This window comes from Colius striatus, chromosome 7 (genome assembly GCF_028858725.1).
Source record: "Colius striatus isolate bColStr4 chromosome 7, bColStr4.1.hap1, whole genome shotgun sequence".
Classification (NCBI taxonomy): Eukaryota; Metazoa; Chordata; class Aves; order Coliiformes; family Coliidae; genus Colius; species Colius striatus.
Genome location: NC_084765.1, coordinates 31,258,932 through 31,273,162, shown reverse-complemented (window position 1 = coordinate 31,273,162; position 14,231 = coordinate 31,258,932). Strand labels below are relative to the sequence as shown.

Below are 14,231 nucleotides of genomic sequence, written 5' to 3'. Positions count from 1 at the left end.
TACAGCACAGGTAGGGTCCTGTCCTCTTCAGAATCCTGTCTCTCTGAAAGAAGGCTTTAAAAGATGCAAAGTAAGGTACAACTCAGTTATCAGAGGTGTGTGTAATGGCTGAAACATCCCACTCTCCTTCTGCATAAGAACTCAAAAGTGGCCATGGTGGTCCAGTTTGGTCATGCTGATGTAGCAGAGATTCCCCTAAACCTACACAGACCCTGGAGATGGGGGAAAGGCTCACACAATGAATCCAACAACATGAGCACTGCCTGGGGCTAAAAGTGCTCCTCTGCCCTCACATCACCTCAAAGGTTCAGAAGATCAGCACAATTATGCTTACAGTAACAATTTCACTATCTTCTGTATACAGTGGCTTCCATTCCAGCCTTTTATTTCTGTGGCCCTATGGCCCCTAACATCACACAGCAAGTAGATTCCTGGCCCCTTCACATCCCCAGAGCAACACCCCATCTCCACAGCAGACACCCAGACAGATGCTCAGTGTTTCTAAACCCTTTCACATGCTTTGACACATGCCAACAGCATGCAGAAGCAACAGGTTTTTGATATAAGAGCATAGGTAAGAATCAAGGAGTGCCTTAACAGTTCAGTCCCTGCTGAAGAGGTGAATGCAGATAGATACAAGCCCACTCATTGTAAAATTTGCATCAGTGACTCTTTACTGGGAATCATTTCTCTCAAGCTGTCAATGAAGAGACACTGGCTACTTGTCATGACCACAGCTGAGCTGTGATCTTAAAGCAAGAATAAAGTTATATGAGGGATAAAGGGTAATGTTCCCATGAAAACGTATGCACTAAGCTCTTTCCTTGTCCTCCAAAAGATTTAATCCACTTCTTGGACATAAAAAAAATGCTCATTCTCTCACTTGCTTCAATCTGGCTTCAGAAAACAGGGAACTGTTGCAGAAGGAGCACAGTGGCTATGAATCAAACAATGGTGGGCAGAGAAAGACTGCTCATCTCTCTTTTCTGGTGAGCAGAGGCTCCTGTGCTCCATCTGTAGCTCCTTGTATGCAGAAAACATCCTGGTGCATCACAGAAGTAACATGCTGAAGGGTAACAAGCTGTTTGCTTTCAGCACAGCCTGAAGTGGGTGAGAATGAGCACTCAGAAAATGTGACATGCATTTCCTCAGAAGATGAAAAGGGAATATAAATTGTATGGTGGAAAAAAGACAAAACCCTGGGATAGCTGGGTGGGATTTCCCACCCACTGGGGAAGGGAGACAAAAGCTCAGTAAGAACAGCTGAGGGGTCTGTCACTCAAAGCATTAGCAACCTAAAGGGGAGCTCTTGCATGCAATCACTGGAGTTCACTTTTCCATAACTCCTGTGAAACCAATAAAAGCCTCCAGTCAGCTACATTAATGACTGAGGGCCAAACCTTAACAAGGAGAGCAATAGGAGACACACTCATAAGAAATGTGAGGGGAAGGGAAGAGATAGTGGAGCAGATTTGCCAAGTATGTGCAACAGAGGTAACCACAAATGTCCCCCACTCTACCCCATCAGGAAGCCACCCACTGCCCAGTGCTGGGAGAAGCAGGGCAGCATGGGGAATGCACTGTAGGAGTCAGGAATGCAGCTGCCTTCCCCACACCAGGAGATGAGTTCTCCATTCCTGGAGGTGGGAAGGAGGAGATGGCCAATATCAAAAGACAAAGAGGTGTGAAGTAACTGCAATACACATAATTCTATCAGCATCAGGTCTTCTGAAATCCCCAGACAAGCCAGAGGATATATGTTTCATGGTTCCCAGACCAGAAATCCTTTTCATAGAAGTATTTTGCAGCCTCTTTCTTGGTCTACATGAACCACCCCTGTGTGCCTGCTGATTCTGAGCAAGAAACATATCCTGTGTGACCCTCTTACACTGGTTAACCGAAATGAGAGGTGATTGTAGTGGACAGTAACAAACTTGTGTGCTCTCTTTTGCTTGCAAGAATGAAATAAAAAAGGAGCTATCTAGAAAAAAAGTTGCCTAGGAAATGCATGATCCAGTTCCACTAGTTGCAGTTACAATCTAGCAATGGATCAGCCTGCAATAGTTTAGCTGAAGACTTTTGTTATAAGGACGTGGCATTTTCAGTGGTATCTTTGTCACAGCCACTTCCATCCCTCAGGAGTGCACTCCATCCTTATGCAAACATGGTTTCTGGTAATGCTCCTCCTATAGACCATCTCCCTCAACTCTTGGGAGTTTTGAAAACTGTGCAGCTGGGAAAATAACTCATAATCCCTGAACCATCTGGCCTTGGCTGTTCATAAATGATTTTAAAAGTTCAGGATGCTATCTCAGTCTCACTCATTTGATCACCAGGGAGAGACTTGATATCAAACAGGAACGTTGCAAATGATGGCTTGGTATCAAAGCAATTTGGATGTGATGTGTTCAGACCAATACCAAAGTGGAATTCTTTGGGTGGCATGCCTGGTTGTCTACAAACCTCAAGGCTAATGAAGCCAAGTTTGCTTTTATATCATGTAAGAATGCCACATGAAACAAGTAAAAAGCAACTTGAAAAGAGATACTCTTGCTTTGAATGACTTTGGCTTGCACATGTTGACATGAAGACAAATTACAGAGAAACAAAAAAGGTCTGTTATCTTCATAAGAAGATATATCTTTAGAGGGTCTTTAGCTGATAAGAGGTGCAGCATGCAAGTCATAGAACTGATGACAGCTTTCTGGAGATCATATAGGAGTTTTTCCTCATGTAATGCTGTTCATTATACTCAGAAGTGCAGCCTGCAATAATGCATTTGCCAAACCTGGTAAGGTTACTTCAACAAGCACCATAAAAATTTCAGAATGACCTGCAGGTATTTGTACTTCAGGTATAAAAAGAAGAAATGAATATATTTATGTGAACTAACAAGGTTTCTTTCTTTGAATGGAAAGAAGCCTCAGAATCATACTTGCATTAGTACTGAAAAGGTGTCAATAACAGTGAAAGAGGTAAAAAAACATGCTCAGTAGAAAGACAGACACTTAAAATGAGTAGGTGGGAGTTGATGATTGTGCACATAAGGGAAAAAAAGACAAAGTAGAAGTCATTATTAGAATGCTCCTGAGGAAAACCCAGTTTGTCACATTAAAGCTACTAAATCCAAGCAATTTGCATTTCTATCAAAAATTTACCTTTGATGACCATGGTGGCTCATGATGTGTACTAGGGATGAGTTCTGCCTCTTGGGCTACATCTCTTCCATGTTACGTAGAGCAAGAAGCTTTACTTGGGACAAATGAGGTGCTAGGCAGGAAAGAATTTACCCATTGAAAGGTGCTCACAGTTGTATTTTTGAGAGGAAGAAAAGAAGCTGTATTTTTCCTTTGAAGAAAAGATACTTTTTTGAAGTATAAAGACTACTTAAACTAAGAAGCAAACCACTTCTAGGGAGCATTTCTTTATCCTGTCTATTTTTAATGTGTACAATGAAAATGGTTATTAAAATTGCTAGATTAAAAAGTTGCCTCTTGATTAGCTCTCTCCAGAGCAATGCTGGGTGGTAGGAACAGAGCTGAGATGGTAGCAGGGAGAAGAGACAGGCAGCTTTGGACTCATACTGGCAGGTGACAGTCAGCTAGCAGGGGGTGGACATCAGAAATTTCTAAAAAGGTCCAACTGTCCCATATGTGGGTAACATGTAGTGTACAAAATGAGTATCTCAGTGGCCTTTGGAGCAGAGACTGAACACCCTAAGCTAATTTAAGCTCAGCAGGAAGGAAACTTTTCAATTAAGGGAGAACCATTAAGATCAGATTCCTTTTGCTTTGATTTGTTTTACATAAACAAAAGCAGAAGACTGAGAAAACTGTGGATTATTCTTCTCTTTTTGGAAACTGGGGTTCAAGTAAAGACACAGATGACAAAACTCCCTGCTGGGTTGGATCCAGCAATGGAAAGAGGCCCAGCATCTGATGTAGGGAGGATTTTGTAAATGGAAAGGGACCAGTGAGAACAAAGAAAGCCTTTTATTTTGTTTGTCTAGTAAACTCTTTTTGCTGAGTTTTATTCCCCCACACAACTAACTGTTGGCCAAGAGGCAGCCAACCTCGTTCCACTACAGTGCAGTGTTCCACTGACATAACGGTAAAGGGAACAACATTTTTAAAGGCAACATTTCCACTGGCACTGCTGCTGCTGCTGAGTTACTACCAAAGGCTTTTCCAAGTGACAGTCTGGGATTTATCACCTTCCCCAGCTCTGCAGTCATTTTCACCTGGAACCTGTTGAACTCAGCAGGCCAGGCAGACAGTTACAGGCTATTGGAACCCAACTGCTAGTGGAAAAGTAAATATTTCAGCTAGATTGCTGCCCTTGTATAAAAACAAATGATTATTTGGTAAATGGCACTTGCAAACCTAATATTTCCTGTGTTGGTGTGTACTGGAGAGGTTGCACAATGGAGACTTGTACTGTCCCTATGTTTTGGGTCACTAGGTGCACAAGGCTGCTGCCAGTAAAGCCAATGAAGTATGAAACCAGAACCCCTGTAGAGGAAGCATATGCAAGATTTGCCAAATCATTACAGTCCAGCTATTTAACATGGCCTTGGCTTACTCAGCAGAATAAGCCTTCAAAAAGAAAAGACATAGCTGGCAACACCACAAAGCTATTGATTAAACACAAAATTGTGTTGTCTGGGAGTTTCTAAATGACAGTCCTGTGCCTGTTTGATGCAGTTTTATTATGTTAAGTAAAGCCGTACAAGATGCTCAAAACCAAAGAAATCAGAGGGACTGCAAGAGAATGTTGCTTTACTGGGGATTACAGAGACATCCTTCACAAGCCAAGGGGTAAAACCATAGAAACCCTTGCCCAGAACCACACTAATGTTTGCCATAAGAGTCCAGAAAGAAAAGCAATGGGAGGTGGACATTCCCATGCCCAGTTCCAGCATGGTTACATTCCAATACCGTAAATAAACTCTCTAACTTGGAAGATACAAGGGTGAGAAAAGATACACGATGGAAGGAAGGTACCCACCACACTAGGATTAGCAAATTTAGGTAACCACACCTGTAAACATTTTGCAGTTTTACATAAAACTAAAAAACCCCACCCAAAACCAGACCTATTATCCAGTCTGGCACACGACACCACTCAAACCTCTCCCAGTCTTCTCTCTGCATGTGATTTCTGTGTGTCATTTTCTTTCCTTTCTCTACACAATATCCTGCTGTCACTGCAAAATCAACTTGTCCAGACAAAGTTATCACAACAGGGATATTCTGCTTCTGGGATTCAGATTAACTGAGTCAGGTATCATGCACTGCATTACGTTGGGCAAATACACTCTGTTCAGTGGTGCTCCATCAGGTCAAACCATTCATGCTTGCAGAAGTCTCTGCAGGTTTTTTAATTTACATATGTTTAGATCTCTATCTGTCTTTGATCTCTGCTTCCTTTTGACCAACTTAGGACACAGTTTTCAGAAAGCTATTATCAAGCCATTAATATAAAGCTACTTAGGTAGATAATAATTTGGGGGTCTAAAACAGACCAAAAGTTAAAAAGCATCTCCTGAAATTTTAGCCTACACCTAGTTCTCTCTCAAAACCAGAACATGCTATTAAATAATTCCTAGGTCATACCAATGCAGATGTACAGACATACATGATGAAACAGGCAGTGTTCCATCATGTCCTTTTGGAGCTGTACAGAGAAGGGCAACTTAACTGTGAAAATGTGCTTGCAATTATTGGTGGAAGAAGAATGAAACCTGGGAGGAGGGGAAGAAGAAAATGGGAGCCTGGGAACAGAGAGAGACATTCCACAACAGATTTACAACACAAATGGCAGAAAATAAAATTAGCAGCTCCGGGGTGGGTACAGATTGTTGCCAGCATTTTTGGCCAGCCTCAGGGTATGTCTACATGGCAGTCAGTCACTCCCAGTAATCCTGAGACTACAAAACCCTGGAACTACGACATACTCATGTGAGATTTAAAATGGAGAGTGCTGGCGCTAGTAGACTATGGCTGGGGCAGTAATAGCCTGGATCAAGCTACTCATCTACTCAGGAACTCAATGCAGAAACACAGTGACTAGCACCTGAACTTGCTAAGAGTAAAGCTTGCATGGGATTGCTTCTGGCTTCAATCCTCCTTGGGATCCAAGTGACCTTGATTTTCAACCCCTACAAATACAGACATGTGAGTTCCAACATTGTCTTTTGAAAGCACAGTCAAAACATCCACACAGGGTTGACAAAGGCTTAGAGGGAACTGTGCCAAAGGTCTCCACCACAAGACAGAATCAACATCCAAACTACCAGCAGTGCCACTGGAGAAGTTTATCCAGTCACAAGACTGATCCTGTCAGCCACGGGTTTCATCTCTGAGCCATCACATAAATGGATACTTCTCTACAGGCCCACAAGATGGGCAACACTTTACAAGGTCTCTCTCTGCTAAAACATTCACACACAGAAGTTCGTAACACGCCTGAGGGCACGTGCTAAGCTAGAGTCTTTAACTACATGCTGAAATACTACCCTGTGCATAGAAGTTTGGCCTCAGTTGCAGGACAGAGGGACTAGAGCCAAAATCAAAGGTGTCCAGATAATCCTGAAACTGAGACTGAAACTTCCACATGTTTGATTCTGCAACTTTAGTAACGTTGAGTTTAATGCCTTTTGGGAGGTAAGAAGTAATCTGGGGATAGACTGCTTTCTGGCAATTAATCGCTCTACTTTTGCAACAGCAATGAAGAAAAACATTCCACAGACATTCAGGTCAGTCTCACATTTATCATGTAGGTTCTGCCTAACTCATGCCTCTGCTACACTTCCAACAGCAGTTGCAAGGTCTGCCTTCTTTTCTGCGACTGATCTCGCTGTCAGCACCCCAACACTCCAGGATCCTACTGGTTGCCTTGCTCACACTTGTACAAAACATCTCTGTACAAATGCTATGAAGAAATCCTTGCATTTGCTGTCAGTACAATGCAGATGGTCAAAAAAGCAACGCAAGAGCAGAAAAAGAAACTCAGAGGGGAGCTTTTTTGAAAAAAATGGGTTAAAAGTCAGCCAGGATACAAACTCAGCTGCCTACATCAACAGCCATGTGTTCAAGGCTAGGCCATGGTGAGCTGCTCTAAATAAGATAGAGAGGGTTGCTGTTTTTCCTCTTTCAAAACAGCTTGTCAGCTCCCACATCCTGCACCTAAACGTTACAATTCCAGGACAAAATGAGAGAATTTGTAGGAAAAGTCCCTCCATTTTTAGATCATTTCCAGAACCACTTCCCTTACACCACCACCCTGATTTGGCTGGCTGGCTGGCTCCACTGCTGCTGGCACTGCACTGACTGCAATCACAAAACACACTGCTTAAGAAACAGATTGATATCAGCACAGTGTGCACTGTGCAGCACTATCTGTCTGCTCAGCTCTGTGCCCTATTTCCCGTGGTGGTCTTCAGCTTCCATGTGAAACTTGTCATTTTTGAAATGTACTATGACCAAATCTTTATAACTTGCAGGTATGGGGTGAAGGAGGGCTGTTAATTTCCTCTTTGGTTCTTTAGGAATTGAGCCTGTATGCCTGCACCACACTGACCTGGCTTTGTCACAAGGCCTTCTGTACCTTTTGGATCTGCTCAAGACATATTCCCCTTCAGCCCTTCACTTTCTGTGTTACAACTACTTGCATGACAGAATCTCTCTGCTGGGTGCTGCACTGGACAGATCAGGGAGGGAAGTTTATTCACAAGCCTATTGGCATAAATATCAGGCCTCAAAGGGAACATCCAGAGTACTTTTGCCTTACCTTCAACACCACTAGCACTTGAGACACACCAGAAAGGCCGTACTTCATTATGCAGCAAATAATTGTGCACCCTAAAGTAAGTTTAACCAAGCTACATCTATCAATACCTAACATCTAAAGCAAACAATTATACTGGAGAGAAACTTGCCAGTCCTAAACTTGGCTGATTTCAAATCCAGAGCTGTTTAGTTTCTGCACTATAAGCTTTTTACCTTTGGACTCGTTTTTGTCCTCATCTGTTTCAGCTTCAAGTTGGAGGCCATGTGGTTTCAGACTTTTGGCAATGGACTGCATCTTGCTCATTGTCAGTTGATTTTAATTCACTTTAAGGGCATCTGACATGATGTGGCTTCCAGCCATACCACCTCTGGCTATTCTCTCACCATCTAGGCAGTGCCAGGTTCTGCTAGCTCATGAATGGGAATCTTCCCTCCTCACCCAAGGCTGCCCCCCATCCCACAACAGGAAAGCTGAGGCTGTTGAAAGAAACAACAGAGCTGCCATTGTTGTCCTGAAAAAACACTGGCTACAGCCCACCCACTTCATTGAGAGGGTAAGGGACATAGGGATGAAGCCCAGCTTATGTTTAAAAACAACTTATTTGCCTTTTTCTTTGCAGAATGACTTGAAAATGGTAACAATGTCACTGCTGTAGGCAAAGGAAAAACCAGGGGAGGGACAAGTGGCACTTTTTGAAGTCACAGTTGCTCTGGGTGGTCTTTGGGGTAGGAATCCCAGACCAACTTCAGACTGTTCAGGGAGGAGTGAAGCACCATTCAGGATCTTGTTGACAACAGTAGAGCATTTTCAAGCTCTTATTGATGGAGACTGCTAGTCTGAAGAAAGATGAGAGTAAGAAAGTGTTCAGCATATTAAGCATATCAAGCTGATGACCTTGGACTTACACTTTTTAAGACTTCAGGGACACTGTGATCGCCCTTGTCTTCTCTTTTGTGTAGGTCAGAACACAGTACTCCACTCGGGAATCCCTGGATTTAAGCCAACTAACTGTGGTTACACTAAAGTGTATCATTTTAAAACACCCTCACTATTGACCATGATGAATGACAGAACAAGGTTTGCTGAGGGTCCTGTCCTGTATGGTAAGAAGTTAATGATTTGCAACCTCATCACATATTCAGTGCTCTCTATCCTGCCTGTTACCTCTTTTTTTTTTCCCTACTAAGAGTCCAGGAGAAGAATTTTTCTGTAATAAAAAGGTATCTAAATACAAATAGATGCTCCCTTTGTAGCCATGGTCCAAAATTATCACTCCAGCTATGAAGATATAAATACAACAGAAAAAAGTTACATCACTCACATCATCATCAACCAACAACTACTCTATAGGCTAAACTTGAAGATTAACTTTTATAGAACCAATAAAAACATCATCCTAATGGACTTATTTAATGATTTCTCCATGTTTTCACATTGCAGCTGTCCATAATAGTGTTTTTTGCAGCAAGTCCAAATGACATTAGTGGTAGATTAGGAATCTGACACATCAATTAGTAATCCATTCACTTCTTCCAAAGTCTACATCAGAAACTATCTGTGAATGCCAAACCAGGCTTGTGATCTCCACAGACGTTTGTTGGTCTTAGGGCAAGAAGTAATAAATCTCAGCTTTTCTACACTCATAAGGAAATCAGCCTTCAATAAAGCTCACAATTATGGCTCTCCAAAATTTCTATTTTTGCCAATATGGATGTAAGTTTTCATTGGACTTTTTTTTCCAAGACACTTGCACCTTGTTTTCCTTGGTTTTGATTTTTAAACCTGAAGCTTATGTCAGCTTCTTTGTCTCTGCAATGGGTTTCCTTCGGTTTCACTTTAAAACTGCAAGTTTTTGGGTAAAGTCTGCAAACAATCCTTCCATTTCCACAAGGCATGCTGAAACAAGGCTGCTCAGAGCATCTTGTTGCAGTTCAAAAACAGAAGAATAGGAGAGGCCTGACAGCTAGTAAGGTCAATGAAAAGATTTCTGATGACTTCAAGGCCAGAAGGGCACTGGTAAACTGACCAAACTTTGAAATAAGTAACTAGACCACTGCTGGATGACAGTGACACAGAATCACAGAATCTTAAGGGTTGGAAGGGACCTCAAGAGATCATCTAATCCAAGCCCCCCGCCACAGCAGGACCACCTAGAGTAGGCCACACAGTATAGAGGGATGGCTTTGGTGTTCTGGTTGGGTGGTGACAGAGAGATGGCATTTTTTCCCCTCTGTTTTGGATTGGCACACTAGGGTTTATGCATGCTTATGGCTGGGCTTAGGCAAGGGAAGAGATGGAAGAAGGGCTGGAGGGCTTGCTCCAGCCGTGATAAAGAACTACAAATCATTGAGACACAGGCTAACTTGGAACATGTCCCCAAAACACTTGTGGTGGCAGAATCCTGGCCAGCAGTTCCTCTAACTTAATACAGCTGGCTGTTTCATTTGGAGCCTTCCTGGCTCATGTGCTTTCTGAGAGCTACATTCCCAAGACCCAGACACCTTCAGTGCCTAGACTGGCTCTTGCAGACTCACCACACTTCTCCAGTACTCAAGTACTCTTCCCAGTCTCTCTTGCCTGAGCCTGTTCTAGTCTCTTCTCGCTCAGTAAACTGTCTCATGAGGCAGTCTCATTTGTCCTTCACCTACAGACTTCATCCTCACAATGGGGTGTATAATTCTCCTGAAGCAGAAGATTCCCTGCATCATAGTATGCTCACTACCCAAAACTTCCAGGATACAGAAGCCAAGCCACACTCTGTCACCTCCTTTAGACATCTCACACTCATCTCCTGAAATACCTTTCCAAGATGAAGGCAAAGAAAGAAGATCGGCAGAGAAAGGACATTATGGTCTTACCACCAAAACCACACTCTGAAAAGAAAATGGAGTTTTCTGCACAGATGGAGAGCTATATCCAAAAGCATTACATCCCCTATTTGTGTTGTGGATTTTTTTGCAAGGCATTATTAAAAGGAAGCTTGACAGCTCTGCAGAGAAACTTGGCAAACACTGGGGCAGACCAGTCTCACTCTTTTACACAGCTGGATTTTCTGCAGCTCAAGTATTTTCCTGTCTTGCTCTTGGCCCATCCAAAGATGAGTGCTGAATTTCCCTTAACATTACCCACAGGTTAATTTGTTATTAAGTTTAGGCTCAGTTTAACATCTTGGCATGTAATTTAAATAAAACCAAAACCAAATGTCCTTCATTTCTGCTGAAACCACCCTCGGTTTGGCTCAGCTGCCTTTGGTGTCACTGAAGGGTGAACAGGAGATTCATTTTCATCTTGTCATTTCTGGTAGTAACCTAAATATCCTCTGTGCAACTTTGAAATGTATTTGCCATAAAACAATTATTTGTCATGGAATGAGGTTGGCCAGAATCTGAACACAACACACTGGCTCTGACTTAGCTGTCAAATATTTGTTACTGTAAAAAAGGAAGATACAATAGACACAAACTGTAGGAGACCAGAAGGGTGCAGACAAAGCCTGTGCACAACTCCTTAGTAAAGGAACAACTGTGGGGTTTCCCAAATTTCATCCAGAGGCTAAAGGAAAGAACACTTGAAAATCCCACAGGTACTCTCCCTGTATAGATTTGTTCCTGGTTTAATTCCATACCTTATAGTTTAACTGTGACACGGTGCAAGCAGAGTGATGTCAATGGAAAGGGAAAAAAAGCTCATAAGTACTATGAGTAAGTGCATATTACATTTAGCCTGGAAAGCAGGGAATGGGGATGCTGACCTTTGGGTTAACTGTTTAACTGCACTAAGACAATGCAGGGGTCTCTTCCAGTCAATTTTGTTTCCTTCTGTCCTTGGGATATTTATGGGCAGAATTAAAAAGCCTCCAAAACCACATGCAGAAAGTACCCCCTAATTTCAATTTGCAAATTTCTGTCTATCTAGGCATTATCAATCAGTCCTTTGCTATTTTTTTTTCACTCAGTGTTGAAAGTGTGTTAGTTTCTGAGATGAAACCATTTCCAATGGATTTAAAATCCTTGACATTGACACCTAAACTTCAGAGAAAATTTAGCAAGTTCAAAGATTTTGATGTTGGTTTTGTGGATGTATTCTACAGTATAAACAGAGTCTGTCTCTAACTATTGGCATCAATCATTGAAGAGAATGAGGCCTCTTTGTGCTACTCAAAATCAAAACTTAAGAGTGGAAAAGAGAAGGAGATCAAATAGAAAGATGTAAGTGTGCTGAAATGAATATTTACATAAATAATTTCGTTTTTAGGAAGCTTATCAATCTGCTAGATTTATGAAATCATAACAAACATGCCACACGAGTAATTTCCAGTGTAGGGCTTTAAATCAAAGTATGCTACAGTGGAATAAGTAAAGGAAGAAACAGGACAAGTTCTTACTTGTGGCCAAGCTCATGTGCAATTGTAAATGCCAGATTGAGACCGTTGTCTTCAGCAAGAACGCATTTTCTCTTGGCACTGCAGACACCTCCAAGGTAAGCAATTCCTGCAACAAAGAAAGAATGTGCCCATCAGAATCACTGAAACAGCTCATTCATTGCAAACATACACCAGTAATTCCATCAAAATGACAAAAAAATGCATCCACTATGAAAAATATTAGAGCAGTTTGCACAAAAAACATCTGAGTATTTTGTTCATTATCCTGTTGCAAAATCAGACTAGAATTTTGTCAGCCAGGAAACAAGTTAAACAGAGTTGCCTTCACTGCTTTCACTGGAAAATGTATTTCACTGTCTCAAAAATATATTCAACTGGCTGAAAAACTCATCTAAGCTTGTATATTAATGTCATCTACTCCAGTGCTTGAAGATGTAGCAAAGTGGCCTTAACAAGCATTTAAAATGTTCTCCTGATTTTCAGAAAAAGTTGAGGAGAAGGAATAAAACAATAAAAGCAGAGACTCTCCGAAAATATCTTACATTTTCCCTCATTTTCATACTTCAAGAAAGCAAGAGGCAGAAAAGCTGGCAAGCTCCTGAAGGTGAGTCACAAAGCCAACGTAGGTGGTAGAGTCTTCTATGACTTAGTGGAATTTAGGATTTGATCCCACAGACAATTGCACAGTACTCTCTAGGCCTGTTTGTGTGGGCATCACAAATGGTTTTAGGCTGAAGTCAAAATGGAATCCAGTTACAGCATGAAACTTCTGCAATGGAAAACCACTAGTCCTTGTATGCCCTTCCTGCACCCAGACTGTCCCCTGCAGAAAGTGCTGTTGTACTTCAAAATGTGATGAAATCACATGTTGTCACACAGGACAATTCACTGAGAAGATTTTATTTCATCTGCCACTGAGAAGTCACAGTTAAGCCATTGGCAGTCATGCAAAAAAGTTAATGATGGAGCCTGAGGATGTATCTGTTTATGCAGCACTCAAGGAGCAGCTCTCAAAATTCCCACACACAGTTCAGGTGCATACAACTGGGATTTCTGCAGGTAGTATGCAGCAACCTAAATGCAGAGCTCATCCTGCCACTTCACACATACTTTTGCCACACTGGAAGAAGCAAAAGCATAAAGACCTTCCACAAATGCCTGTCAAGTTTTTCACAGCAGGTGTATTTGCTTACACTTATCAGAAAAGAAGAAATGTATTTCCTCACTGTACTGATGTTCTCAAAGAGGGGGAGCTAGAATCTAGCTGCTTGTAATGAGTAGGCCACAAGCAAACAATGGAGACATGATCTTTTTTTAACTTTTCTTCTGTCGGACTTGACAAAGCTGTGTTTATTGAGGTGGAAATGGTGTACAACTGGAAGAAGTTCAGCTCTGGTTTTATTAGTTTTGACAACAATATGGATATGGATATTTGTTGCCAGGAGGATTCTGGATGGAATGAAGAGATGGGCAACAGCCTTTTAATTCAGCACTAGGGGGAGAGAGTGAAGGCAGTACAGAAATCAGATATTGATAATAACACTTGCTTACTGACTGTGGAAGGCCAGACTCCTACCACATGCAAAGAACTAATTCAACATTTAACATTTCCTAAAATCAATGACCACAGAAGGCTGGATTTCAGCCCTCTTCTTGAACTGACTTGTTTTTTACTCACAGAATAGTCATAAGGAACTGCTCAGGAAGTAATATGTTACTGTGAGGAAGAGATTGTAATCAGTCCACACACCTGATGGCCTACCTCAGCCCACACAGGGCCTAATGATCAGGCCACAGAACAGACTTTCAGCTGTAGGTATCTGCTGTGTGCCTTGTTAGCTTTTAAAGATCACAAACCATTTCTGGCTGGAACAACTCATCCTGAATGTTATGACTGAACATATGAAGAGGAGTCTACATGGCTTCACCAAGGGGAAATCCTGTTTGACCAACCTGACCAACCTGTTCTTCTATGAGTGCACAACCGGCTGGCTAGATGAGGGGAGAGCAGCGAATGTCATCTACCTTGACTTCAGCAAGGCTTTTGCCACTGTCT

At 42.0% G+C, this 14,231-nt stretch overlaps 1 protein-coding gene across 2 annotated transcripts in view; it reads right to left on the bottom strand.

The window, feature by feature from the left end:
- The window catches only part of ADAMTS17 (ADAM metallopeptidase with thrombospondin type 1 motif 17), a 184,053-nt gene that overhangs the window by 102,524 nt on the left and 67,298 nt on the right, over nt 1-14,231 (bottom strand). For both annotated transcript variants that reach the window (XM_062000240.1, XM_062000239.1), the window contains exon 8: nt 12,176-12,281. In XM_062000240.1, coding sequence (XP_061856224.1) covers nt 12,176-12,281 — 106 coding nt within the window. The remainder of the gene's footprint in view (nt 1-12,175; nt 12,282-14,231) is intronic.